Raw genomic sequence first — 27,720 nt, forward strand, 5'->3', positions numbered from 1 at the left:
AGCTCTTAGCTGCATGGGCACATCATTATTAGTGACCAGGGGAGACCAGTAGACAAGATTCTGAGGAGCATGAAGTGTTACAAGGTCTTTGGGACAGTAAGACACAGTACTCAGCGGCTCTCAGACTTTTATGGACAAGAACGACAAGTCAAAGGCAGTGGGTTGGGGAAAAAAAATGCTTCATGCTTAAAATGTACTGTTTTATTGTTCCAGTTCTATCATCAGGTTCATTGTGTGTAATAGGGGTGGGATTTTATAAGATTTCTTTCTCCTTTTCGAAATTAAATAAGAAAAAATGTGATAATAAATAAAAAAAAACAAAAAACGTAATGCTTCTTCAATAAAAAATAATAATAAAATAAATCAAAGCTAAATAAAAATAAAATCATGTAAACCTGTAGAATTAAAGTGGTCTATAGTAAGTTGTGTAGCAAAAGTAGGAGTAAGTGTACTTTAATTTTACTAACCTACTTTAAAAATAAATGCATGGGCCTAAATCTAAACCTCAGGCTGTAGTGAGGGAGCTGCTGTTCGTCTGTTTCTCTTTATTAGAGGCAAAGTGGACTCGTGTGGTCCGTGGAAGGGGCAGGGCTCTAGAGGAGGAGGGGGGCTTTATTTATACGGCCCGGTGCAACGTGCTTCTCTCGGCTCACCTCTCCTCCTCTCCCTGTCCGGTCCCTGTCCGGTCCTTGTCCGGTCCCAGGCTGCAGTTGTTGGAGGTGTTGGACCGCGGTCTCGCGCACCTGTGCAGAGGAGACGGGCAGTTTCCAAATGGAGCTTAAAACCCGGAGGAAAAGGTTTGTCTCATAAGTTAAGTAGCCTGCTCTTAATGTTGAAACTTGGCTTAGCTTTGGGCTTGTATTATCATGCATGTTATCAATGAACCCAGAGTGAGCATTTTCTAAATCAAACACTGGACTCACTCGAGTTGTTGTGGTTGGTGATAATGGACTTAATGACGCGCTCTTTATTAAACTCTCGGTTCATTCTCAACTCACGTGTGAATCATTATTATAAACTGTATGTATAAATACATAGGCTACTTCTTCACACAGTCTATGCTCACTGGGCTATATAACACGAGAGTCTTCTGTTATTGCAGCTGAGTGCTCTTTTTGGCCTTCTGGTAATTTTCAAACACAGTTTTCTATATTTGAACAAAAACATTAGACAATATATTACCATTTTTACTGTTGGCTGGTATCAAATTGGTCAAAAATTGGGAAACTTGGGATATGTCCTGCATAAAACTGGGACAAATCAGTGGTTTTGGATAAATCTGCTGGGGCCAGGGACACAGGGCTCAAACCTGGGACTGTCCTGGATAAATATGGATGTTTGGTTGCCTTCGATTAATTTTCTATTAGCATATAGGCAACTTTTACAAGCCTAATTGGAAAAAAGTAATTTTGGTGGCTACAGCCTATGGTTGTTGTTTTTTTTAATGCATCAAACAGCTCGACATTTTTGCTTTTAACAAAGGGCACCTAATTAAAAGGGCTGCTTCACTTATTGTTGCTGTGAAACTCATTCCCTGGATTAAGTCTCCAAAGAGGAGGCCTACTCCATCATTTATAACATTTGCTAAAATATTACATAGAGAATGGCCTTGGCCATAACTTTGGGCAGTTTTTCACAGATCATTGCTCCTTGTAAAGATGCTTTTTGCAGACACATCTTATGCCAACACACCCGTTCACTCTTTTGCCCTGAAGTGAGTCAGCACAGTCTCAGACTGAACGTTGCTTCAGAGAGAACAGTTCCAATGCTTCTTGAATATCAACGTGTGAGGGCCCACCATCTCTGCACCTCCTTCTTCCTTCCCCTGCCCTCCTTGGCCTTCCTTGGCTGCTCCTCTCTTCCTGTAAGGCCAGGCGGGGGATGGAGGTTGCCACGGAGATGGACAGACCAAGTCATTTGAGGTGGCCCGATGTGGCACTGGTACTGGGCCAACAGTGAGTGGTGGTCTGCACTGCAATCTGTGCAATAATGTGTGTGAGAAAGAACAACCAGCCAACAGATTAGGATTAACTTTGAGAGAGGCTATTCACATCGCATCATACTTTATATTTGTCTGATAGTTTTTACACATTGTTTTTGAACTTTCCTTTACACTTAGCAGATCCACTGTTGTTTCCTGGCATTCTGGTTTTTATTTGATGTGGCCAATCCCGCCTCCTTCAGTGCAAAGATGTGACGTCTGCTGCATTTTAATGAAACAGATCCAATGCATCTGGGCTGTTCAGACCGCTGTTTTCTACACACATAGATTTGATGTGAAATAAATTATCATGAAAACTGATTTTGGTTGGCTTTATTTGATTTTAACCTGAAAATGCAAATTGGTTAAAAAGAACCAGTCAAGAATGAGTATGAAAAGCTGCTGCCTAGTTTTTCTGTCAGTTTTTTGTGTTGTGTGTGTCCTTGCTGACATAAGAGTGTTCCACTTTGTCTTGTTTCCTTTGACAGTTCCAGTACTTATAAGCCAGACCAAAACATACTATATGTTAAAGATGTTTAATAGGGATGGTCCAATTGGATGTTTTGAACCGATACCTATATTTTATATTTGCCGATACCAATTTTTTAAATCCTTAGAAAATGTACCTTAAAATATAGTGAAGTTCACAAATTAACTTTTGTAAAAATAACAAATGTATTTATCTGGAATATAAATCAATTCTTCATGATTGCATAAACATTTAGACATATTTTTGCATATACATATATATATATATATATATATATATATATATATATATATATATATATATATATATATATATATATATATATATATAATTATATTTTATATTACTTATATTACTCTTTTCAACAAGACAAATCTGATACCCACAAAGTATCTGAAAAATGATCTGCTGAATTTTCAATATCAGACCAATACTAATGTGACAATATCACAGATACCTAACCTGGCTCTCACCAGATTGACATGTGTAACAGTCTAATGTGAGTTCTACACATCGGTCTGGGATTAGAACCAATGAACAGAGTGTTTAAACGAACCCTTCACATTGATTGGCGGAAAGTTACAACAGCAAACAAACTTTAGTCAAATCTAGTTGAGAGAAAAGCACAGGCGTCTTACCTGTCCACAGATATACAAAGCACTTCCTTCTGCACATTTTTCAAAAACTAAATATATATGTCGGCTAAAATAGTCTGAATTAGGCTGAAGTACACCTGTCGGTGTCACTATGTTTGTTTTGTTTGGCACTGGCTTTTGCCCGAGCCACAGAGCTGCTCTGTGACTGGTCAGTCTTGGTTCGGGGTCTATCACACAAACGCTTCAGCTGGAGCCAAACAAGATGGATTCTCAAGAGCTTGTGAACTCAGTTGCTGCCAATCTGTGCCCATAGCCCCTCTGACAACTACCAACACCACTGTCCACTGACTCCCTTCTGTGGCATCTAATATTCCCAGCGATCTCCCATCCACTGCTAGAACCATAAAATCCTTACCTCAAGTTCTGAAGTTTGAGCTCTGAAACTGATAAAAGTGAATGTGTGTGGTATGAGCCCAGTATGCAGGCTTGTGTCTCCTGCTGCAGCCTCACATGACCTTGACTGACCTGTGCTGTGGTCACACAGTCAGACTTATGCTGCTGATGCAACTATTGTTTAGCTTTAGAAAACACTGCCTCTGCCTCTTTGTCAGTCGTGACATTACACAAGGTCACTCCTCCTTCTTTGTGATACATTTACATATTTGAATATTGATATGGAATAATATGTTCTTTGCATCTCAACTAATTCAGTGTCTTTTTTGTGGTTAAATGTGCACTCTAGTCAAATTGCAATGCCATCAAATCAATGTATAACAATGTTTTTTTATATAACAGAAAATTAATTAATTAGCTTGTTTTGCTTACGAAACAGAAGTGAAAAATTAATTATGGCAGGATGTCTGTATTTTTCCTAGGTTGTTTCTCAAAAAATCTGCAAACACTTTTTCAATCATCACTAGAATAGAAAGTTGCAATGTATTCTTCATAATTAATTGAATCAAATGTATAATTGTAGTTTCAAATATTATTCTTTTCAACTACAAAAATCTTGTAATGGTAAAATTAATTATTGCTCAGAATAGAACTGGATGAAAGAAAAATAATTACAGTTTATTTTCCTCATATTGATTGATTTTCAGTTGAATTATATTTTGTCTTATTAAAAACAAATAATGGCTTTCTATATGAGATTCCTGAACATGAACCATAAAAACTTTTGATCACTGCCAGTTAACATCAAAACCTTCAAAGTCTGAACTCTGAACTAAACCACATGATTTACTGAATGTCACAAAACACTACCAGTAATGCATTATAGTAGGTCTATATTTAATAGATAATTTTGACAGTTTAGAAGTAATTGTTGAAATAAGCAAAATTGAACATTCATCATGACTTTTGCCATAATTGGGCAGCCCTCAGTTTTTTGTTTTTTACAGTCCATTCACTTTTTGTGCGATACTTTAACCTCAACCAACACATTGATTCACAGGACACGATGCAAGGATATGATCTTTCTATTGTAATTATAGCATATTCTTATTTTTACCCCTCCTCTGTGGAGAGTAGCAGATGGACAGAGGCACCGCTGTGTCCTTGGGTCTTTGTAGTGTCTTTGAGGAGCTGTGGAGAGTGAGCAGAATTCTGATTTCTCCCAGCCAGCCCAGTTACATTAGCATCATGATTTCACTCATGCTTTCCAAGAAGATTAAACATTTGTTATTCAATTTAAAGTTTTACTAAACACAAAAGCTATTTCTTTATATATTAAACTGTGTAGATAGCGTTTTAATAGCATTGTCTACTGCTCCTAGGTCACAATTTTAGTGCAAATTAGATACATTTGCACATAAAAACCGTCAAAATCTGTGTGTGTTGCCTCTAGTGCCCTCTGCTGTTTACTGTCAGGTGTTTCTGTTTACCTGTGGATGACTGTTAGACCAATCACAGTTCCCCGCCCCTTCTCCCCTCTCACTCTCCTCTTTAGTCCTGCAGACCCTGCCCCTCCTGCCCCCTCTCACTCCCCTTTAGTCCTCCAGACCACGTCCCTCCTCTGTCCTTACTGTCTCTTTTAGTCCTCCAGACCCCACCCCTTCACCCCTCTCTCTCCCCCCTTTAGTCCTGCAGACGCTGTCCCTCCTCTCCTCTACTCTCTCTCACTTATGGTCATCCAAACCCCGCCCTTCCTCCCTCTCCCGTCACTCTCCCCTTTTAGTCCACCAGTCCCCGCCCCTCTTTTCTCCCACCCTTTGAGTTACTTCTGTTAAAATGTTGCTAAACTGGACATGTTTTGTTTCTCCACAGGCTGGGAGCGCCTGTATCCCTGCTCTGGTGCACCTTGTGTCTGCTGGTTCTGCCTTCATCGTCCACCTCCCACCATGAGTCCGGTAATTTACACACACATGACCTCTGGATTATCAAATCAAACAGCCCTAAGTGTAGAATAAACTGAAGTAGTCTCAGAGTCTTAAGAAGATACATGAGGCTGGAGCATTGGTTTAGCTGGAAACAGGCACTTAGCAACACTGTGAATCAAAGCTGTTGCTAATGGGACAGAAGAAATGTTCATATCTTGATTTACGGACACAATAGCAAAACAAAAACACGAGGATCACGTACAGTGGGTTAATACGAACTTTTTAACACCAAAATGACGAGTCGATGGAGCCGAAAGCGAGCCCATGATCACTTCCTATTTGGAACATAAAGGCTAGTGGGTTAGCTATGTCCATTTATATAAACAGACTATGGTTCTAATACAGGAGAAGTATTTACGATAAGTATGAGACCCTCAAGGCATTGTGATAGTACTGTCCTTTCAAATCAAGTCTGGCTATGCTTCTATTGTAGGGAGTATTATACCTCTGATGGCGTAGGCTAAGATAACAAGGACTGAGCTGCCAATATGGGGCTGGCAAAGCAGATAAAGGCCTGCCTGTAAGTTAGTCATATTGAAAATGAAACGTCAGAATCTTGTATATTGTATATTCAAATAAATTAAAGATTTCTTTTTAGAGATGTGGACTAGAGATTTTTTTTTTTTTTTCTGTTTTCTTTTTTGCTACTACATTTGTGACTTACTTCATGAAATAGTTAGACTGGGACTAAACACCTAAACTTTGCCAGCAACCACATTTTACATAGAGCTGCTGAACTGGGCAGTACCTGAAGGACTAAAGAAGAGAGCGAGAGAGGAGGAGGGTCAGGGTCTAGTCTATAATGTATTGGGCTGATTGGCAAGTATCCACACTTCAAACTCCGCCCCTGCAGCAAGGTGTTTGTAATCAGAAACACCTGGCTGTTATCTGGGCAGTCCTGTGTAATGTTATATAGTACTTGAAACTGCAAAGGGCACTGGAGGCTCAGTTTTTGACTGCTTTTGAGGAGAAAGCTGCAAATAAAATTGACAATATTAAAACACAATGTACAGAGTTTATTAGCAAAAAAGTTGATTCAGTGTTTAGTTCCACTTTATATGAGTTGTCTGAATGTATAAGAATACTAGAGTACTTGTCCTTCCAGATGACTCCAGTCTACTGCAGGTGACCATCCCCATAAACCCCCCCGTCTTGACTGTCCTGGGAGGCTCCCTGACTCTCCCCTGCCTGATCTCCCTCGCCCACCCACCTCCCTCGCCCTCCTCCTACGGTCGCCTGGCTGTGCTCTCCCTGCCCCGGGTCAAGTGGACTGTGGTAAGGGCGGGCGGCGAGGAGACGGAGATCCTGGTGGCCAGCGGGGACAGGGTGAAGGTGAGCGAGGCATACAGGGAGCGAGTGTCCCTCCCTCACTACGCCGCCTCCCCCGCAGACCTGACCCTGATGCTGAACGGGCTCCGGCACAACGACTCAGGCTTCTACCGCTGTGAGGTGCAGCAGGGCCTGGAGGACGCACACGACGTGGTGCTGGTCAAAGTCAAGGGTAATGCAGCATGAATATATTGATTACAAAGGTGTATATTTGTTAGATTTTGATAGCACAGTGCCAAAAGTGGCCTGTCTGTGTAAAAAGGATTGTTTTGTTACATGGTTAAAAAAGCTGAGTGAATTACATACACACATCCTTTTCCAGTGCCATTTAATGATTATTAGTAAACACTCGTTATACTCTCATTCATTTTTAGAGCGCTCCCATTATATTGTAGATTGTCAGAGTTTGATATTGATTCCTTCCTGATTGTCTGTGTAATCCTTCAGTCGTCCAGGTCTATTCAACCTTTAATGGCCCTGCTATTATTCTGCAATAGGAGGGCCATTAAAGGAGACAATAGCTGTTTCCAGTTTCAGTGTAGTTAGCTCCTCCCTTCAGACAGATATAAGGCAGTGTCCATCAGCAATCTGACCAGAACTGAAGAAGCGGCTTGGATGAGCAGTGAAATGTCTTCACTCCTACAACCATTTGTCCAGTTGACACATTTAAACTTCGTCTTTTGCTTTCCTTCCTGAATACAAAACCATAGGGCCACAAATCATATAGCGCACAAATAAATGATACATCAATAAAAGTAATGTAATAAAAGTGTCACTATATATTATATACTAGCAATTATTCTTTTGATTTATTGAATAGTTGCGAAAGGCCCTTGAATCTGAAATTTTTTATACATTTGAGCGAAGAAAAGGTAAAGTGAAGTGCTTGATGCCATCCTGACAACATGCTTACAGAAATATTTTTGATGTAATTCTTGCTTTGTCTGAGCCGTAAAACCTTTCCTCTCACCACATGACAGTTTTGCTGTCTGTGTATTCCAGATAATGATTAATCAATTAAATGAGTTGATGATTATCTTAATGATCAGTTTGTTGTGGTTTATGGCAGGTTAAGACACGGGGGTAAAACACTTTGAATGCATACCCAGAATAACTGCACATTTGGACTGTTTAATGTGTGAGGCATAAACATAAGAGTACTTACTTTAAAGATGCTGTGATTCATAGCCATGCAGTGATTCCTTCTATCTGCAAATGTTTCCTGTTATCACATATAGGCCACACCACAAGCACAGTACCACCCCCACCCCCATACTGCAGTGCAGAACTAAAGCGTGTGCACATCAGACACACAGAAGAAAGAAATTGCTCCTACACTAACTATATCCCTAGGGCCGACTAACTGGCTAGTTAAAAAATATATATATTATTGCATTTTGATAATCATTATGGTTATCTGGACAACACAGACTCTAAAACACATACAAAACACTTAAACATATATACACTACAAAGACAGTGACATTATTAAATCAAAATGTCAAAATAGAATATAAAGTATTTGTGATTTTGATCAAGAATACACTTTATTTGTAAATATTCTCTATTTACACACTTTTAGTCAGCATATTCCATGTTTATTTAGTCCATAGTGTATTTAGTCTCAAAGTACAGTAGAAATAACTGCTATTTGACTAACTGAAAAAATCGACTACTGAAATTATCATTATTTGTGGCCCTACATCTGTATTGTTGTTATCTGCTTAAAATGTATATGAAAACCAAAACTCATCTGTTCATCCCTCCTCTCCATGCTCCTTTGTGTGACATGAGTGTGATGGATTGTTTTCTTATTCAGTGCTCCCATAATCTAATAGATTCAGGATCTCATGACCACACACATTTGGAGCCTCATATTTCAAGTTTGGACTGTTGCTTTCATTTTCACGTGCAGAATGCTGGTTTCATTCATGCATAGAGAGTATTTTGTGTAACGTGATATTTTTCACAAATACTACTGTCTATATAATTCACTTTAACTAGGGTATCGAAAACCAGAAACTTAATCAATAATAAAAACTAGATAAATAGGACAACATTTGACCTTTCCTGAACAATTGTAGAAGGATCTTGAGCTTTGTCAGAACTTCAATAAGACCACACGGTAACATAAAGAAAGTATTATGAGTTTGTATAGTTCGACTGGTATGTTTTTTTCATGGTTGATGCCGATTCCTTAAAAATTGATGGAGAAAAAGTTCTGCCAATATTTTTATGTAGGACCAATTTATCTGGACCTATCAGCAGTATCAAGTCTATTTCTTCAAATTTTATCGTGACAACACTAATTTGGACATAAAATTGTACAATGATATTTTTAGTTAAAGATTTTGATTTGCCTGTGGAATTTGATTTTGGCCTTGCTACATGTCAAATATATGACTGTCTCAAAAACACTACATAATTCCTTTTCTGTATATTTTTCCCAGGTGTGGTCTTTCACTACCGCTCTGTTTCCAGCCGCTATGCCTTCACCTTTGAGCAGGCCCGAGAAGCCTGTGAGGACATCGGGGCTGAGATGGCCTCTCCACAGCATCTGTACGCAGCCTACGCCAGCGGCTTTGAGCTGTGCGACGCGGGGTGGCTGTCCGACCACTCCGTCAGGTGACCATCAAAAACACGTTACATTAGGTTGAGAGCCCTTTTGTCTTCATGTTGAATTCTGTAGGGTCTGGAACCAGATAATAAAGTGCATCAAACTGCCGTCCTTTTTACTTACAAACCGCCATGTTTGTTTTGACCCGAACAGACCGTGTGTTTCTCTGATTGGTTCATCCACCTGTCAAACCACGCTCTCTGGAATTGGAGAGACAGGATATGGTTCCAGACCCACACATTTTTGTATAGTTTTGTTAAAATTTGTGCATTTTTAACTGGCTGGGCAATAATGATGTAGCTATGATGAGTCTTCAAAATGAAAATAGGTAAAAGTAAGTGCAATTACTGTCATAATAACACATTTTGAGACATGACATGTTGCTACAGAAAAATATTACAAGAAACAATAATATTGAAACTACTTTATGCCACTGACACGATAACAATAAAAAAGGATTATCCCTGTAAACTGTGTAATTTGATAATATGATCTGCAGAATGAACCAATAATTAGCCATAGAAGTTATTTAAACAATCCTCTACAGCTCAAATCTCAATTCTACTGCAAAGAAAATGTACTGATGAAAAATACTGAGCCCTAAAATATATTTTTCCACTCATCACTTACTGAATAAATAGTCGATATAGCAGGTCTATGAATGAAGCACTGATTCAGGGATTCTTTGGTGAACTCTAGTGAAGTTTTGAAGGCACCAAGCTTCACTAGACAGCACCAAGACTTATAGTGAGTTAAAAAATAATAATGGAAGATTGTTTAGTGTAAAGTATGGATCAGGGCCTTTCTGTCTAAGGCTGTAAATCATTGGTTGCCTCTTTTCACTATTTCACAAAACTGCATGCCACAGATATGCAAAATGTATTATTTGTTTTTAATTTTTTAGAATAAGTTAATCAGATTTGTAAAACTGATCTGATCTATGATTTAATTATAACTAGTCTGCTAATACGCCTTACTTATATGGCTATCATTAAAAATAAATAAATGTTAAAATGTTTGGATTGTAGCGATATGGGACAAATAAATGAGCATGGACACTAATTTGGATGTATATTCACAGATATCCGATTCACATGCCCAGGGAAGGCTGTTTGGGGGATTTGGATGAACAGCCCGGAGTCAGGAACTATGGCATTTTAGAGCCAGATGAACTGTACGACGTGTACTGTTATGTAGAAGACATCAGAGGTGAGCAGTAGTCTTTGTACACTTCTATTGAATAACATACTGCTTTGACGACAGTATTAGAGATTAATTTTAATTTGCACATGTGTCAAAAGAGGTGGGCGATGTACATTTCTGCACGGTGTCAATAACAACATTGTTTTTGTAAGAAATGCAAAATTTAAATATTGACAATTTCACAAATTTTAGAAAACAAACACGTAACTACAAAGATAGATGATCAAAAAGGAAATTTGGGCCTAGACTTTATTTATTCTTGTTCCATTTTTTTAACCTATGTCTGATGTATTACAAAAATATCAGATTTTTCTTTTTGTGATCATACCAAAAATACAAAGATCTAAAACGTGGAGGAAACGTGTTTAAAAAGTGGGACATTATTCAGAGTGCTCATTGTAAACATTTTCAGGAACATTAACATTTGAGAAAAGACTGAAATATGAACTGATAAAGAATCAAGTACATTTCAAATGTTTGTAGAGGTCTATACCACATGTATAAGATGTAACTATAAAAAGACAGGATGTTTTACTGTTTGTAGAGGACATTGTATTATCTACATTACTGCAGACGTTGTGATTTGATAATTACAACAACACAAATTGCAATTTTAATTTGATTGAGATTAATTGTGGAGGCCTTCAAAGATCTTCCTTTTTGTCATTATCGCCCATCCCTAATCAACAGTACATTTAGTATAATTGTATGTACTACCAACCAACACTGCATAGTGCTCTTAGAAACAAAGACAGTGGATGAAAAGAAAACTACAACAAGGTCATGGTCAAGTTTATTTATAAAGCACATTTATAAATCAACTTGCACAGCTATTTAATAATAAAAAATCATGTGAGGTAATAAAACAACTAGCACATTCACATAACTGTACTTTAAATATAATAAAATACTTTACAAATAGTAAGTTAAAAATGTGGTTGTAAGTTATATATATGTAAGTTATATATATTTTTAGCCTATTTCTGAAAAAAGGTTTGATGTTTTATATTGTAATCATACCAAAAATACAAAAAAATTGTGTCATTATTACACATCCCTAATCAATAGTACATTTATCTCAGTACAACTGTATCTACTACCAACATTTCATTACATTAGAAGTGCTCTTGGTTTTCAAAGGTGAGGTCTTCCATGGCACTTCCCCAGAGCGCTTCACCTTCTGGGAGGCAAAGTCCTTCTGTCAGGGACTGGGAGCAGAGCTGGCCTCCACCGCTCAGCTGTACGCCGCCTGGAATGACGGTCTGAACCACTGCAGCCCCGGGTGGCTGGCAGATGGCAGTGTGCGCTACCCCATCGTCACCCCCAGAGAGCGCTGTGGAGGAAAGGAGCCCGGGGTCAGGACGGTCTATCGCTTCAACAACCAGACCGGCTTCCCAGAGCCACACACTAAACATGATGTGTACTGCTTCAGAGGTAAGAAGGGCAAGAGGGCAAAAACTTGGACTGCGCAGGAAAATATCTAATCGATTACATTTGTAATTCAGAACACTGTGGGGCTATCTATTCAGATATATATCCAAAAGATTCAAAGTTATACTATCTAGTTGTAGGGCATTAACCCCTATCATGTCACACCGAACCATTCCTTACACAGCTGGTGTGTCTGAAAAGCTTCAGAGAATTTTCAGACAGTATGAAATTTTGGTCTATTTCAAATCTACAAACACTTTAAGATAGAAACTGGTTCACCCAAAGGACAAAACCCCAAGCCACAAACAAAGCAATGTGGTCTACTCCATTCAGTGTAGTGAGGACTGTAGTGAGGACTGGAGCACCCAGCCACCCTGTGGAGGAAACTAATTTTGGTCGCTTGTATCCGCGATCTCGTCCTTTCGGTCAGTACCCAGAGCTCATGGCCATAGCTGAGGGTAGTAAAATAGATTGAATAGTAAATCGAGAGCTTTGCCTTTCGACTCAGTTCCTTCTTCGCCACAGCAGTCTGATACAGCGATCCCTCACTCGCGAACAAGACCCCGAGATACTTGAACTCCTCCACTTGAGGCAGAGACTCACAACCCACCAGGAGAGGGCAAGGCACCTTTTTCCGGTCGAGAACCATGGCCTTGGATTTGGAGGAGCTGATTCTCATCCCAGTTGCTTCGCGCTCGGCTGCAAACTGCCCCAGTGCCTGGCTCGATGAAGCCATCAGGACAACATTATCTATAAACAGCAGAGATGAGATCCTATGGTCCCCAAACCGGACCCCCTCTGGCCCCTGGCTGTGCCTAGAAATTCTATCCAACAGGTCTGACTTACTGCCAGCAATGCAAACACAGCTCCTGCTCTGGTTATACAGGGACTGGACAACCCTTAACTAAGAGCCCCGGACCCCATACTCCCGGAGCACCCCCCCAAAGAGCATCATGAGCTATGCAGTTGAATGCCTTCTCCAGATACACAAAGCACATGTGGACTGGTGGGGCAAATTTTCACGAACCCTCGAGCACCTGATGGAGAGTATAGAACTAATCCAGTGTTCTTTGGCCACCGGTCAGATTCTCCTCTCCAGTACCTTGGATTACCCTTACAGGGAGACTGAGGAGTCCACCACTCCGGTCTGCCAGTCCAGCGGTACTGTCCCTGACCTCCATATAATACTGCAGAGGCGTGTCAGGCAAGACAGCCCCACAACATCCAGAGACTTAAAATACTCAGGGCGGATCTCATCCATCCCACCAAGGTAAGATTCCATGTCCCCAGAGCCAGTCTCCATTTCTGGAAATCTGGTTGTCAAGGACCCCGCCTTCAACTGCTGCCTAGATCCCTCGGCACCGGCGTCTTATCGATCCTTCTGCAGGTGGTGTGTCCATAGGAGGACGGCCCCAAGTTGAATGTTTGGGCTGTTCCTGGCCGGGCCTTGTGGGGAAAGACCTAGTCACCAAATGCTCACTGTCAAGGACCCACCCCAGGCCTGGCTCCGGGGTGGGGTCCCGGTAATGCCAGTCCGGCCAATATAACTGCCGTTGTTTTCATCCTCATCATAAAGGGATGAAAACAAGGGTTACCCATTGCATTTTGAGCTTTGGAGATGTAGACAGACTGATAATAAAGGATTATTCAAGCATGTGTGAATGAAACAAAACACAACTGCAAGTCTTTAGTGCACCCTAGTGGTCACTGAGCAGACTGCGCAACCTCAATTCCAAAGGTTTTATTAACTTGTGTTGTTATCCTGTGCTATGGAGGCCATGCTGCACAATTATACTTCCCTGTGTGCCACACTCTCAACATGTGCTTTTACAACTGGAGAGGCCAGCCGGTTGTTTTAGAGGCTTGTGTACTGAGGACCACAGCCGGCTCAATGAACAGGAGACAACAACAGCGCCAACTTTCAATACAAGTGTCTAAAATAACTCTCTTTTAGCGCCAAGTCATTGTTTGTAGCTTTGCATCTGTAATGATTAGATGTTAGCAGAAATATAGACAGTTATTTAATGAAGCATGAGCTAGTTGAAATGGAGGATACAGACAGAGCAGTGGAGTGACACCGGCTGGGACCACAGTCTGGTAGCAGACGTCTCTGGCCTGTGTGTTTATAAAGGAGCAACAGTGTTATTGGAATAACGGCAATATTACCCACGTGTGGAGGAACATGTGGCTATTCGGGACCTGGTCCGCTTCAGGGAAATAGAGGATGTTTCTTAAGGAAAGACGTGGTTTTGGTTTGCATCTGTGAGGTGACCTCACTGTTCTAATGCCGGGCTGTGTTTAAGGTAACATTAGTGACACATGAGGCTGTATAAGTGCGTCTGTCTGACCAGTGCACCTGTCTGCACTGTCTTTATTAGTCTCTTCATGAATGTACATTTTGTGTAGTAAGTGCATTACACATCTGTAGAGCTGTCATATGTCAGTTATATGTTTTTTAGATACATAATGATAATTACATAGATAACAATAGTACTGAAGGCTGAGCAGGACAAATCTGTAAAGAAACAAATAGTTCACTGACCAGCCCTGTTTGTACAAACAGGGGGTCAAATGCAGTCCAATTTTTTCAAATATTAATAAACTATGTAGGTCTAGGCTTCTCTAATTTGACTCCAAGTGGCTCATTATGCATTTAATATGTTAAATAAATATAATAATTTGCAATTAGCTTGTATAAAAAGTGGTGGTATTGAATTGTTATTGACTAAATATTGATGTCCACCTCAAGTCTGCTTGCCTACCCATAAAACTCACCACACGCTCTGGTATATGACCATCGCTCTCTTTGTATGAGAATCAGTTGCACAGTATGAGTTTGGGAATAATAAATAAATAACAAATAATAAATAATAAACACAAATTGTACAAAGTTGCATATCCTTAACCATATGGAAGGTTCAAATAGGCCACGGGAGAGATCAGATTAGATTACTCAAACATCATGAATGACATAAAACCTCTTCAGGCATATTTTTAATGAGGGAACAATGTTGGTAGAAAGCTCCAAGAAATGTTGTATAATACTATAATATATAATATAGTATAATATAATACTATAATAGTGAGTTACAAGTAGGGCTGGGTAAAAAAATTAAATCAATTAATCGAATTTGAAGCGCAAATCCTTTTTTTTTTCTTTTTGGAAGAAAATCTATTTTATTTTCCCCACTTTCTTCCATTACAAATTTCATTGAAAATGCAACATAGGCTCCTCAGCTACAGAAACCAGAGTTTAGCACAGGGCCATGCAGAGCTGACTGCTTTGAAAGTCTGTGATATCAAATGAAATGTTTGGGCTGCATGTTTAATGTAATAGTTTTATCTCATTCATAAAATATTTCCCCCAATGGCCAATGGGTTATATATGATCACTGCAATCTTTTCAGTTTTTCCATTTTCTGTGGTTTGCAATATTTTAGTGTAGGGGGAGGAAAATAATCGGAATTTTTTCATCATCGGAGCAAAAAATGTAGTTTTCTATTTTTTAAAAAGTCTCAAGGGCTACTGGGGCAGTCCCAAAGGGCACCGCAATGGTGACACCACTTGAGCCATATCCTCAAAAATCCCATTGCTCTGGAGAAAAGTTTCCTCAGACAGTACTTTGCTAACTCCTTATGACCTGTTTCTATTTCAGGTGAGAATGATGTTTACACAGACTCCCCTCAGGGCGAGCCTGCCACAGAGCCCGAGGACATGGACCACGACATCATTTTCTCCACTCACTCATATAAAGTGCGTATGACAGGTTTCCGTGCTTTTATAATTAGTACTTGGTTTGGTGGAATAGTACCTGTGATAAACATTTATCATAGTCTTACATCAGTTATGTGGCAGTTTGTGAAAAATAAGTTGTTAAAGAAAAGTACAAAAATACAGGAAGTAGCGGTGAGTTCTGACCCTTGTTAACATTATGGCTAATAGGTAACAGTTATGATTTTACCTTTCATATGTCACATTTGCTGCCTGTGTCCATCCCAGACGTAAAATTAGAAAGGTCACCAAAATTGAAAAAAAAAAAAAAATAGGCAAGATTTTTAGCTATGTTTTAGTGAAATGAGTATTCTAACCTGCCTTATGCACTTTAAGGAAGAAGACATCGACCAAGTGACATCTCAAGACAGTCCCATGGTCCAACACACAGTAGAGTCCATGGAAAACCACTCTGCCACTCCAGCACAAGAATATACTACAGAAGATCATCATACTCCTGCACCTGAAGACCACCTAACAATAACCGTTAATGAAGATATAGTCATAAAAAGCGATTTTCATGAGTCCTTTCAACAAGTTCCTTTAAGTTCAGATTACACTACACATCTAGATGACAGTAGCGAGGCTGTAGAATCTACTTCACCCAGTGTGGAAACTTTTGAGCACTTGGGCCATAACACGACCGAAAACCTTGCCTTGAATTCTCATACTGAAAGTGATTTTGCCAGTCCGCTTAAAGACCACACTGACCATTTGGAATTTGAAATCAACAATTCAACCATAGTCCTTGAAGTTTCAGAGGATTTTGAAGAAAAGACTACTATCTGTGAGGAGATGTCCCAGGTGACTGATCCAACAGTAGAAGAGGATTCGGGAGAAATAGATGAATTAGAAGACAGCACAACAACAGAGGAGCCCAGACAGGAGAGCACAAATCCTGCTCCTGAACGTCTACTCACTTTGATTGTAACTGGAGCTTATACAACTACTGCCACAGGTAAGTCACTGCGATATCATTTACTACAAGCTTTAACATGATGAATATACACATGCTCTATGTCATCACTCACATTGGCACACTTATGAGTCAAGACTGTAGAAAAATGGTGTTATTCTTGGCACTATAAAGTACTCTTAGAACGGTTTCAGTTAGCTTTGTAATGCCGTATAGATAAATGGTGCTATGGGATGTATCCAAGGGTTTCAGAGTGATGAAAACTTACATCGCTATGATAATTAACGATTCATACCAAAATATTTTATTTTCAATTTGAATTTTTATTTGAGTAGTCAACCGTCCTCAAAATGGCACCATATAAAAGTAAGCTAAACCTGCCAGTAGTTGAATATGAGGAGACAGTCTGGATGTCTTATGCAGAAGAAGTTTATTACAAATCACAATGGCCAGAGGAACTTGTTCAACACACAGCACTGGCACACGTTTTATTGCATATCCAAGCCCTGGTGATGCTTCCACATGAAGAGTTTAAATAACCTCTGTAGTGTGTCATATCAAAGGCAAATTGAAGACTGTGACTGTCTAGTTTGACCCAATAACATTAGTGATTATTCTGTTATTCCCTAAGAATTATGTATTTATTTAGATATCCTTTCACGAAACAAAAGAGGACAGAAATAATAAAGTTCGTTCATGCAATTAAATGTGCACTATGCAACAAATCAATAGCATATCCATTAATATAATATTGCTTGGCCTAGAATGTTCCACAGTATGACATTAAACGTGTCTACATCCATAGAGACAAGCATTTGGGGCCACTAGGCTAATAGGGCTATAGGTCTTTAGTGGTTTAGTCGATTAATCGGTCAGTGTTGTCTTAGTTGATCAGTCAATTTATTTAGATTATAAAGATTTATATGGGACAACAGCAGAAAGGAGAAATGAGTGTGTTAGCTGAAGAGATGGAATATTTTGGTATTTATGTGTAAAAAGGCAGATTCAAGTCTTGATTTACAAGTTGAAACTGTGTTTATATAAATACATTGTTTCCTAGTGTTTTTTTCTGCATAAATAGTTGTTTTTCCATAAACTCCTGTGCAGTTGTAGTCTTCATAAGATTCATAATGATACATAATGGTTTGGAGAGCTTTTGCCACGCCCCTTTTTTAGTCAACTAATTGTCAGCAGGGGATGTGTTTAGTCAACCAAGGATTTCTTTAATCAACTACAGACGTAAATACTAGGCACTGATTATTGTGAATACATAATAATGACTTTTGTGTTTACAGCAGATCCTCCCTCCTCTGAAGTGCTTGATGTCACAACAGAGGAGCCTCCAGACAATCTACCTACACTCCAGAGTTCTGCTCTACCTTCTGAGGAGCCCACATCTGAACCATCTATTGACACTGATCAGTCACACACCTCCCAGTTTCTCCACAAAGTTACTTTCATTTCATCCACATTTGTCACACTGCCCTCTAGCCCTGTGGAGGAGGAAGTCAGCTCCCAGATCTCCACTCAAATTCACCAAACCACTGAAGAATCAGACAAAGGGCTAGAAGGAGATAGTCGTGCTGAGATGGTGAATGCCACCATATTTGAGGATGGGTCAGGGGAGTTCTCAGGTGAAGAAGTGGAAATGAACGGACATCGTTTTAGTCCAAATCCTACAGCCAGAGGTGGGTAGTACTCAGTTACATCTATTTGAGTAACTTTTTCAATAACTTGCATCTTTCTTTTGGGAGGATTTCTACTTGAGTAATATTTAGTTTAAACAGTAAACAACACAGTACTCTTATGTGAGTGCAAGTTTTGGTTACTCTTCCCACTGTTAAGTAAGTCTACAAATGACAAAAGCTTTATGTTGGCAATATGAATTGTGATTGGTTTAACAGGTATCCACACTTCAATCTCCACCCCTGTAGCCAGATATTTATAATCAGAAACACCTGGCTATAATTAGGGAAGTCTTGTGTAATGTCACCAACTACTTCAAATTGCAGTGGCAACACACTGGAGGCAACACACCCACACTTAGATTTAGACATTTTTGACCACAGAGCTGTACATAATTGTACCAAATGATTTATGTTTTTTCAAGTATTAGTTTAGTAGTTTCAAGTATTGATTTCCCCAAATATTTTTAACTCTTACTTAAGTACTTTCTTGGACTCCTACTTTGTACTTTTACTGGAGTAGTATTATTTTGAAATAACATTACTATTATTTGAGTACTATTTTTGGCTACTTTATCCCCCTCTGCCTACAGTGGACAGCACAACAGTAGATTCAGACTCCCAGCAGATAACCCTGGTGTCTTATGAGAGCGTGACACTGGGCTGGGAGCTGACGTCCGACGGGCCACCCCAAGAGTCCCGATCTGAGGTACTCTACAGCCCCCTCACCACAGTGACAGGACAGGCTGAGGGAGAGACAGAGCAGGAGCACTTGACAGAAGCAACCGACAGGAACATTAACGGTGAGATTCAGATACTTTTGCTCCATTTTTTCAGCTTTGTAAACATAGAATTTCTATTTTCTGTTTGGTCCAAAAAGGTTAAAATCAAATTGCAAGTCTAAATATGACTACCCTAACACTAGGTCCTGCCCCTAGCCCCTTAATTAAGCAATTATTAAACCTGAATCCTTATCAACTATTTGTTTATTATGGATTAAAAGACACATAGTATGAAAAAGTGATTTTTTTCGAGCTTTTAACCAAAAACATACCTGGAGTTGCATTTTGCTACATTTATACTTGTTTCATTAACCCATAAATATGAAGTTGTTTTCTCTGAGGACTCAAAAATGCTCCATTTGCACCAAATTGTTGCATCACAGATGAAAATCTGGACTTCTTCCATCTAGTTTTTAGGCCCATAAGCCATCTCCAACATTTTAGTTTATTGTTTTCCCATTGTTCATCCCTATTACTGGAAGAAGAGGAAACTCCAGTGTAATTTTACTGAAACATATAATGTGTTGTATTGTACTAACAGAGCCCTGGACTGAAGAGGACGACTCGATGTCATCAGGAGAAGTCTGTCCATGGCATTCTTATGAGGATACATCAGATGATTCTGTTACCACAGACGTCCAGGACCTGCCCCTCTCCACTCCCACCCCCCAGGAAGTGACAGGAGATGTGGAGGCGCACCTGGCCATGGCTGCCTCTGTGCCGGAGGTCAGAATGTCATCTGTAGATGTGCCAGGTACATGATGACACGAGTGCACTGCATAAAAGGACAATCACTTCCTTAGTGGTCTGAACTCTTAAAGCAGAAATAAATAACTTTCAGCAAAAGAGCTCCCCCTGCAGTTCCCTTATGAGAATACAAGGTCAGGGAACAAACTCATAAGGTCTTTTTGTCTTCCTCTCTTTTCTTTTTTGTTGAACTAAGGCAGCATAATCACATACAAAACATATAATGTTGCCAAATATAAAAACAAGCCAGGGTTTTCCAGGACAGTTCTCTTTGGGTCATTTTCCACCAATTTTGCAAGGCAGCTTTTCTGCCATATTTAACCATGACAAGGACACAGATGTTTAATAAGGTGAAATGTTACTTAGTCCTGCTTCAATAAACCCCTCTATTATAACCACTATGCCACTGTCTGTCACACAAGTATTAATATATGTTATATCTACGGTGAGCAACTCTTTTGGTTGTCCTTTGGATGTCCTACACCTGTCCCTCGTCTCACTTATTTACTGTCCCCATGGCCTTTTGGCTTTTAATATGTTGACAGTGACACCTGTAGCTATTCAAATCTATGCGTTATGAGTGTTTTGTTGTTGTTTTTTAAGTAGTTTTTTCATTGCATTTCATTTTTATTGCAGTTATTATCTACGGTCTTAGATTGGATAATGCCAAGCAAAGACTGTACAAATAATGTGAATTCAATTTTACACAATGATATTTCGCACAGCTGTTAAAAACTATCTCTTATCCCTAAATGTTGTTGTTGTCAGACACCTGCTTGGAGAGCCCTTGTCTGAATGGAGGAACATGTATTGAAGAAGAAGCTGATGAATATAGATGCGTCTGTCTGCCTGGATACACTGGAGACTTGTGCCAGTCAGGTACAGCACCTATCACGTTCTAGGAATATAAAGTTTTTGAAAGAAATATCCAAAATAAAGGTCCACAAATGTTGACCCTTATCATAATTATTAAGGAATGGCTCCACAAACGTGTCAGATTAATGTCATATCTTAAAGTCTTTTCAGCTGACGATAATCGCATCTTTGGGGTTGAATAATGAGACCACTTTTTGAGACTATTGTGAAAAATTTATTTCACTGTTGTGCATTCATACTGACAGAAGACGTTGAACTTTGTGCCAGTTTTGTTTCTTGTTTACAGAGATATTAACCATAAACCAAATCCTCAATCTTACAGTTAAACAACAAATTCCACCACAGAATTCTGATCTGTCGTCCATCCCAGTTTAAACTATAGGGATTCTACAGTGTTGTGATGTTGTGTGAACCTATTATAGCATTTCTAGTAGCATCATTAGCATAGCATTGTTAGCATTCTCCTTATCTTTGCTTCTATCCAGACTTGGGTGAGTGTGAGCCAGGCTGGGATAAGTTCCATGGCTTCTGTTATCGTCACTTCTCCAGTCGTCAGAGCTGGGACACGGCCGAACAGCACTGCCGCCTGTGTGGAGCGCACCTGGTGTCTGTCATGACCCCCGAAGAGCAGAACTACATCAATGGTGAGGCTAGGGTGAGCTCTGGGATGTTATTTTTTTTATATTTGACTATGCAAAATCAACCAGAGAGGAGCAGCATGACAGCATGAAAGGAAAAAAATGTACAGAATTTATTGTGCCAAAAAGCTTATTAAAGTATTGCAGTAATAGCGTTACAAATCATCACATTACAAAACATAGTTATCAAATATCACATCTTTTTCTCATATCGTGCAGCCCTGATTTGGGGAAAAGTATTACTCAAATAAGAGTAACTGTCAAGATATAATCTGAATTTTATAATATGAACTTAATTTAATTGGAAAGAAAAACATAAAACAATGCACAAAATATGGTATTGCCAAAGGATAGACACAAAAATGAGGCAAACTAAAGAGTATCTGAAGGCAGCAGTAGCTCAGTTTACAGAATGGTTGTTTGGTGATCCAATGGTTGGTGGTTCGAATCCTGCTGTTGACGTAAATGTCATTGGCAGCCAGGTCCCACAGATGAATGCTGTCATTGTATCTGTGGCCAAGACACTGCATACACTTGTGTGGGAAAGAGTGAGTGGTTGATGTACTCAAGTAAGAGTGCTTCTTGAACAAAAAATTAAATTTAACTCTAAAAGTAGATTATTTAAAAAGTTACTCAAGTAAATGAGTACTATCCAGATTAAAGTACAGATTCTCAAAAACTAATTAACTAAAGTACTTCAGCAATTACTGACCACCCCTGAATATATATCTTCAACCAAAAGAGGATTGTAGCAAATGTCTAATAATACAGCTAAGTACATGAGATGCCATGTTAGACCACCAGATGGAGCCAAAGATTTTCTTCAGTGACTTGCTGTTGTTGACTGTTGACTGCCTTGATTTGAAATCATATGTGTTAGAATAGTGTTGATGAAGTTTATTATGGCCACAGTCAATTTATATTGATTGTGTATTGATATCACTCATCAACACATACTTTACAGTAGAAACACAGAAACACAGCAGCTATAGGATTGTAAGTAGGTTATAGGGCCAATAATAATAGGGATGTAACAGTAACTAAAATATCGTGATGTTGTATCGTCAATATCCTGGGCCATCACAATATATCGAATTACAAGTGTCTTTTTTTAGGTGCAGTGCTATGGTGCAGCAGTAACACTTTTAAAACTTAATTGTTTGAATTAAGACTGACCCAAAGACTTGTCAAGGCATTTTAAAAGTAAAAAGTAGCATGATTCACAATTTTGTTTGCCTCCACAAAACATTGCAATAAATATGCAACCATGAGATGCATATTGTGAAAATCTCATACTGAGAGATGTAATATCATTACATCCCTAATTGATAATTCCAAACTCTTTTGTTTCTTGTTGTATGGACCTGGAATCACAAGTGTAAAGCCTTTCATTTTAAACTGGACCGATTCTACAAAATCAACTTTTTAGAGCTTTTAACCATGTTTTCCTTTTCTTATTTACCCTCTCAAAGTTATATTGTGTGATTCATGCACATTTGTGCAATCTTTGTCAGGAATGTGGGATGCTTGTTTGGACGCCATTTTTGTAGATTTCGTAGTAGATATTACCAGTGAAGACACAACAAAGCCTTTAATGTCCCTCCCTCCCCCAGGATGTAGCTCCTGTTAGCATCAGCTTTGGAATAGACATCACACACACTGCTGCTGGGGCGGTGGATCCTCTGAACTGCCAGCAACAGCAACCTTAAACACACGTATTATTGTCCAAATGTATTGTCTCTTAAATGCGTATCATAATTAAGTGCAGAAGTATCTACAGAATTATTATTATTATTATTATTATTATTATTATTATTATTATTATTATTATTATTATTTTTATTATTTTTATTTATTTATTTATTTATTTATTTATTTATTTATTTATTTATTTATTTATTTATTTATTTATTTATTTATTTATTTATTTTATTTATTTATTTATTTATTTTTTTTGTTATGTTCTACTCTGGTTAATGGGGAAAGGACAAGTACCAAGTAATTGGTACTTGTCCTTTCTGAAAATGACATGATGACTTTTCTAAAGTGGTTGTGTAAAGTGGTTTATAATGCTTTATAATATGTAATGTAATATCCATTTAATATTGTATGATTTCTTTTCCTGAATGTGGTTTTCATCTCATTTTGTAGATAAATTCAAAGAATATCAGTGGATCGGACTGAATGACAGAACTATAGAGGGAGATTTCCGCTGGTCAGATGGCAGACCGCTGGTGAGTACATAGAACACTTTGTGCACTATGTCTATTCTTTTTAGGGCTGAAAATCACTAATCACAATTGAATCAAAATTGCAGTTTGAATGGACTCAAGTAGCAAATGACTTATTCTGTGCAACAGCTGCTAACCCTGTAGTTTAGACCTCTACAAAGATGTTCTGCAATCTGACTCTTGTATTAGTTTGTCAGTTCACATTTCAGTTGTCTTGTCAAGTCTTCTGGATGTGTTTAAAAGTGAACTTGAACAGAATCCTTATATTTTAACATGAATTGCAAATATCAATGCAATACTTGCCAGAAAACTTTTTCCCAAATAGTTCAGTTAGTTCCCTAGTTCTTTTTGTAGTCTAAATCCCACACCATTGCACATTTACATATGACATGGATCTTCATATCATATAGCCTGTTGTCTCTGATGGCCTGTTCCCTCTGTGTCAGTTGTATGAGAACTGGTCCAAAGGGCAGCCCGACAGCTACTTCCTGTCTGGAGAGGACTGTGCTGTGATGGTGTGGCACGAGCAGGGCCAGTGGAGTGATGTGCCCTGTAACTACCACCTGTCCTACACCTGCAAGAAGGGAGTCTGTGAGTGCACTTCAGTTAAGACTTTAAAGGGGCTGTACCTGATTTTTTTTTCGGTGTGGTTAGTTTTAAAGTAGCCCAGTGTGTACTGTCTGCATCTAATTATAAAGCGCTTTATCCTCTGAGCATCAGGAAGAGTCCTGTTTGTATGCTAGTTGTTGTTTGCATTACTGTGATCGCAATGCTCAGCTTTGTCCCCAGAAAGTGACTTTGTGAAATGCGATTATAAACTCATCGCGGTGAAGAACTAGGATGCTCAGAATGCATCAGGTAAGTGAGGAATACGAAGCACTTAAAATGAGCTACTTGACTTTTTCATATTGTTACAACAGTAAAAATCTAGTACAGTCCCTTTAACAAAAACATGTTGACTTGAAAAAAACTTTTATTTGTCACCCATATGTCACATTGTAAAAACAGAACAAAATTCATTGTATTGATTGCAAACCCAGAAGAGTCTGATACCTTGCTGTTTTTTGGGAACAGCTGTGAATGTATCTGAAATAAATCATGCACATGAAAAATAGACATCAAAGGGTCTGTGAGAGCTCGAGACAAGTTGCGGATAACACTTTGATTATTTTAGGTCAAATAATATCATTAATATTAAAATAATACTAGTAATATTAGTAGCTGTTGTGCTTGGAACAATTAATGATACTGTTGGAGGTGACAGTTGATATTAGTACATGATTGTATTAATACAGTGTGTGTGTGAGTGCTTGTGGAAGTCACAAAGACCGATCGCAGACTGGCAGCCTGGCAGTTTCAGTTACTCTGCTCCAAGGCAACTGTGGCTACAATAGTAGCTTATCACCACCGAGTGTGGAGTAAATAAATTATGCAAAATATTATAAAGGGACAGCATTTATGACTAATGCACATTATTTTTACATCATTATTATAGCGTTATGCACAATGTAATGCCAACAGCTTGTAATAAAAATAATAACTACCTCTAATAACCTAACCATTTTAGTTCAAAGTGGTTATAAGGGACTTTCAGACATAACTCACCGTTTTGTGTGCTCTGTTAGCTTCATGCGGTGAGCCTCCAAAGGTCCCACACGCTAAAGTGTTTGGCAGGAAGCGGTCACGTTATGAGACCAGCTCCATGGTACGTTACTACTGCGAGGACGGGTACATCCAGAAACTCAACCCGGTCATCCAGTGTCTGCCCAGCGGCCACTGGGAGGAGCCACAAGTTACATGCATTCCAAGTGAGTCAGTTCATTTTGCCAATCATTAAAGGACACATATTATGCAAAATTAACTTTCAGATTTTAATCATAATATAACATTGTTCCCCCATCAAAAACATGCCTGGAGTTTTATTTTGCTTCATTCACGATAGTTTGATGAATCTTGTGCAGTAAGTCCACTGTCCCAGACGCCGCATTAACACTAACGGCTGCCTGGGTTTGGCACATATTTAAAGCGGTTACACCAACTGCGTATCTGACCAAAGCAGTGTGGTTGCACGCAGGGTAGTAATGTGATAACACACGTATAATGACTAGGAAACCGTACCAGACTGCAGCGGTGTCTGGAAAAAGTAGATTTCTTGCAGATTCTTTCCGCAGACTTGTGCCTCACCTGGACCGGCACTCCGTCAGGTCAATGTGGCAGGACACATTGAATTGAATAACTCTCTAAGTCTTGTGAGACCCGCTCGACTCCTGAACTGCACCACACTTGCAGACAGTTTAAATCCGCCATGAGCTTTTATAAAATGCTTATATAGTGATATTTTCCCAGGATTGTTTTGTCACAGGTAGTTTCATGAATCATAACATAAATCATCATCAGTCTTGTTCAAAGTCATTCTTACATCAGATCCTGTTCATTACAACTGCATGATTACATTAACACGTCTGGGCATGCTAGCTAATGTTTTTTCCCATATGGTAGTTCCCTGTGAGCATGTTTAAAGGCCAATAACAATACAAATAAGTGTCCTTGAAAATATCTTTACATCTAGATACAATGTTGACTTATTTCATGATTTGATTTACTTTTTAGCTTTCGCGCATTTGATGAAAGCGTCCTCGGTCACCACACCTCCTGCTGACAGCGCGGCCACACAGAAGTCTGCGCCGCAGTTTCGGTACATCAAATGGGACATCTAATTATTAGATTATTATTTTGTATGTATGACTGTAATAACTACTGCACTGAATCTAAATGTTTGAAATGTTGAAAAATAGATCCCATATTATGACATATTATCATAGATGGTATAGGACAATGGACAATCTTGATGTTATGTGTCTTCTGATTATAGTTGATTTCTTTTTTTTAAGTAAGAAAGTTAAGTAGAAAATTAGTCATGAAACTGTCTCTACTTATAAGAGTTCTTTTGAGGCAGTAAAGTTGACCTAAAGAAGCACAGGAAAACCTAAACTGTATATTTTGCACTTTGCACAATGTACATTACCACATATAAAAACACATATATCATGTGACTGACACTTTCAGTTTAGACTGTATCTGCATTCTGACACTTTTCAATAATAAAATATCTCCCCCTTAACTCTGCCTGCTGTTTATTTAACATTAGACAGTGAGTTATGGAAAAAGTGTATAGTACATTCTGTGACGCGTCTAACAAGCAATAAATCAAATTACGTTTTATTACATGAATGCATTGATTTTATTTATAGACCCTTCCCGACCACTGAAATACCCCAATGATAGCTTTTAAAATGTAGAGTTGTATTTGACATGGTTCCACAGTGTGCGCTCAAACTGATTACTTTTACATCATTAATACTGCATGCAGACAATGGCATTTTCAAACTTTCAAATACATTGATATTAAAGGTACAGTATGTAAGATTTAGGTTTTTAAAGTCCATGAGCATGATTGAGTCCCCAGATACAAGGTAGAAATGTTCAAATCAAATATAGCTTTAATGTAATGCTTATTATTCTTAAAAAACACACAGATACATGAACATTAGACATGGTGGCCAAGTTGTTTAATGTTATAATAGTCTCTCATTTGGGTTGCCCGTTTCAATGCTGAAATCCAGTCGATTTAAACCTAAAACGCCTCTCTGATCTGAATCATCACTACCTAAACCCCAGCACCTGCAGCCAATTATGAATCAGTGCTAGTGCAGCCTTTGCAGCTTATTGAGTGAATTCTGGAGGTTCTGAGCTTTCACATGAGACATGGCCTGTCCATTTATTGAGAAGAGCACAGGCTGCAAACAGTTCGCTTAAATTGTGAGTTTAGGCATTTATCCAACTGAAACACACACATCACATGGGAAATCTCGAAACTGGTCATATTTTTTTATTCTTGACATGAAAATTCCAACATAATGGATAGACCCAGCTGAATGTGCTAGTAGTTGATTTATTAGCAATAGAAAGGTTAGGGCATGTGTCTTCTATGAAATACATTTTCATAATAGAATACAGTACAGTACAGTGTAATAAATTATTCAGGTATG

At 38.8% G+C, this 27,720-nt stretch overlaps 1 protein-coding gene across 1 annotated transcript; it reads left to right on the forward strand.

Annotated features, from left to right (window-relative positions):
* Positions 1-764: 764 nt before the first annotated feature.
* On the forward strand, positions 765-26,789 carry bcan (brevican). The gene is made up of 17 exons (XM_033981419.2): positions 765-797; positions 5,333-5,415; positions 6,551-6,946; positions 9,225-9,399; positions 10,473-10,600; positions 11,735-12,028; positions 15,681-15,778; positions 16,133-16,754; positions 18,008-18,400; positions 18,991-19,200; positions 19,721-19,933; positions 20,695-20,805; positions 21,288-21,446; positions 23,592-23,674; positions 24,118-24,262; positions 25,297-25,479; positions 26,282-26,789. Exons 1-17 carry the CDS (start codon positions 772-774, stop codon positions 26,386-26,388), a joined length of 3,426 nt encoding a protein of 1,141 aa, XP_033837310.1. The 5' UTR covers positions 765-771; the 3' UTR covers positions 26,389-26,789.
* Positions 26,790-27,720: the final 931 nt, after the last annotated feature.

The sequence above is a fragment of the Periophthalmus magnuspinnatus genome, chromosome 16 (assembly GCF_009829125.3).
Source record: "Periophthalmus magnuspinnatus isolate fPerMag1 chromosome 16, fPerMag1.2.pri, whole genome shotgun sequence".
NCBI classification, from domain to species: Eukaryota; Metazoa; Chordata; class Actinopteri; order Gobiiformes; family Gobiidae; genus Periophthalmus; species Periophthalmus magnuspinnatus.

What these genes read in the sequence shown, in the direction of transcription:
- bcan (XM_033981419.2), top strand. Translation starts at nt 772, where the DNA reads ATGGAGCTTAAAACCCGGAGGAAAAG. An exon ending in TTATACAACTACTGCCACAG is followed by an intron (nt 16,755 to 18,007) that starts GTAAGTCACTGC and finishes TTGTGTTTACAG; the next exon opens with CAGATCCTCCCTCCTCTGAA. An exon ending in GTCATCTGTAGATGTGCCAG is followed by an intron (nt 19,934 to 20,694) that starts GTACATGATGAC and finishes TGTTGTTGTCAG; the next exon opens with ACACCTGCTTGGAGAGCCCT.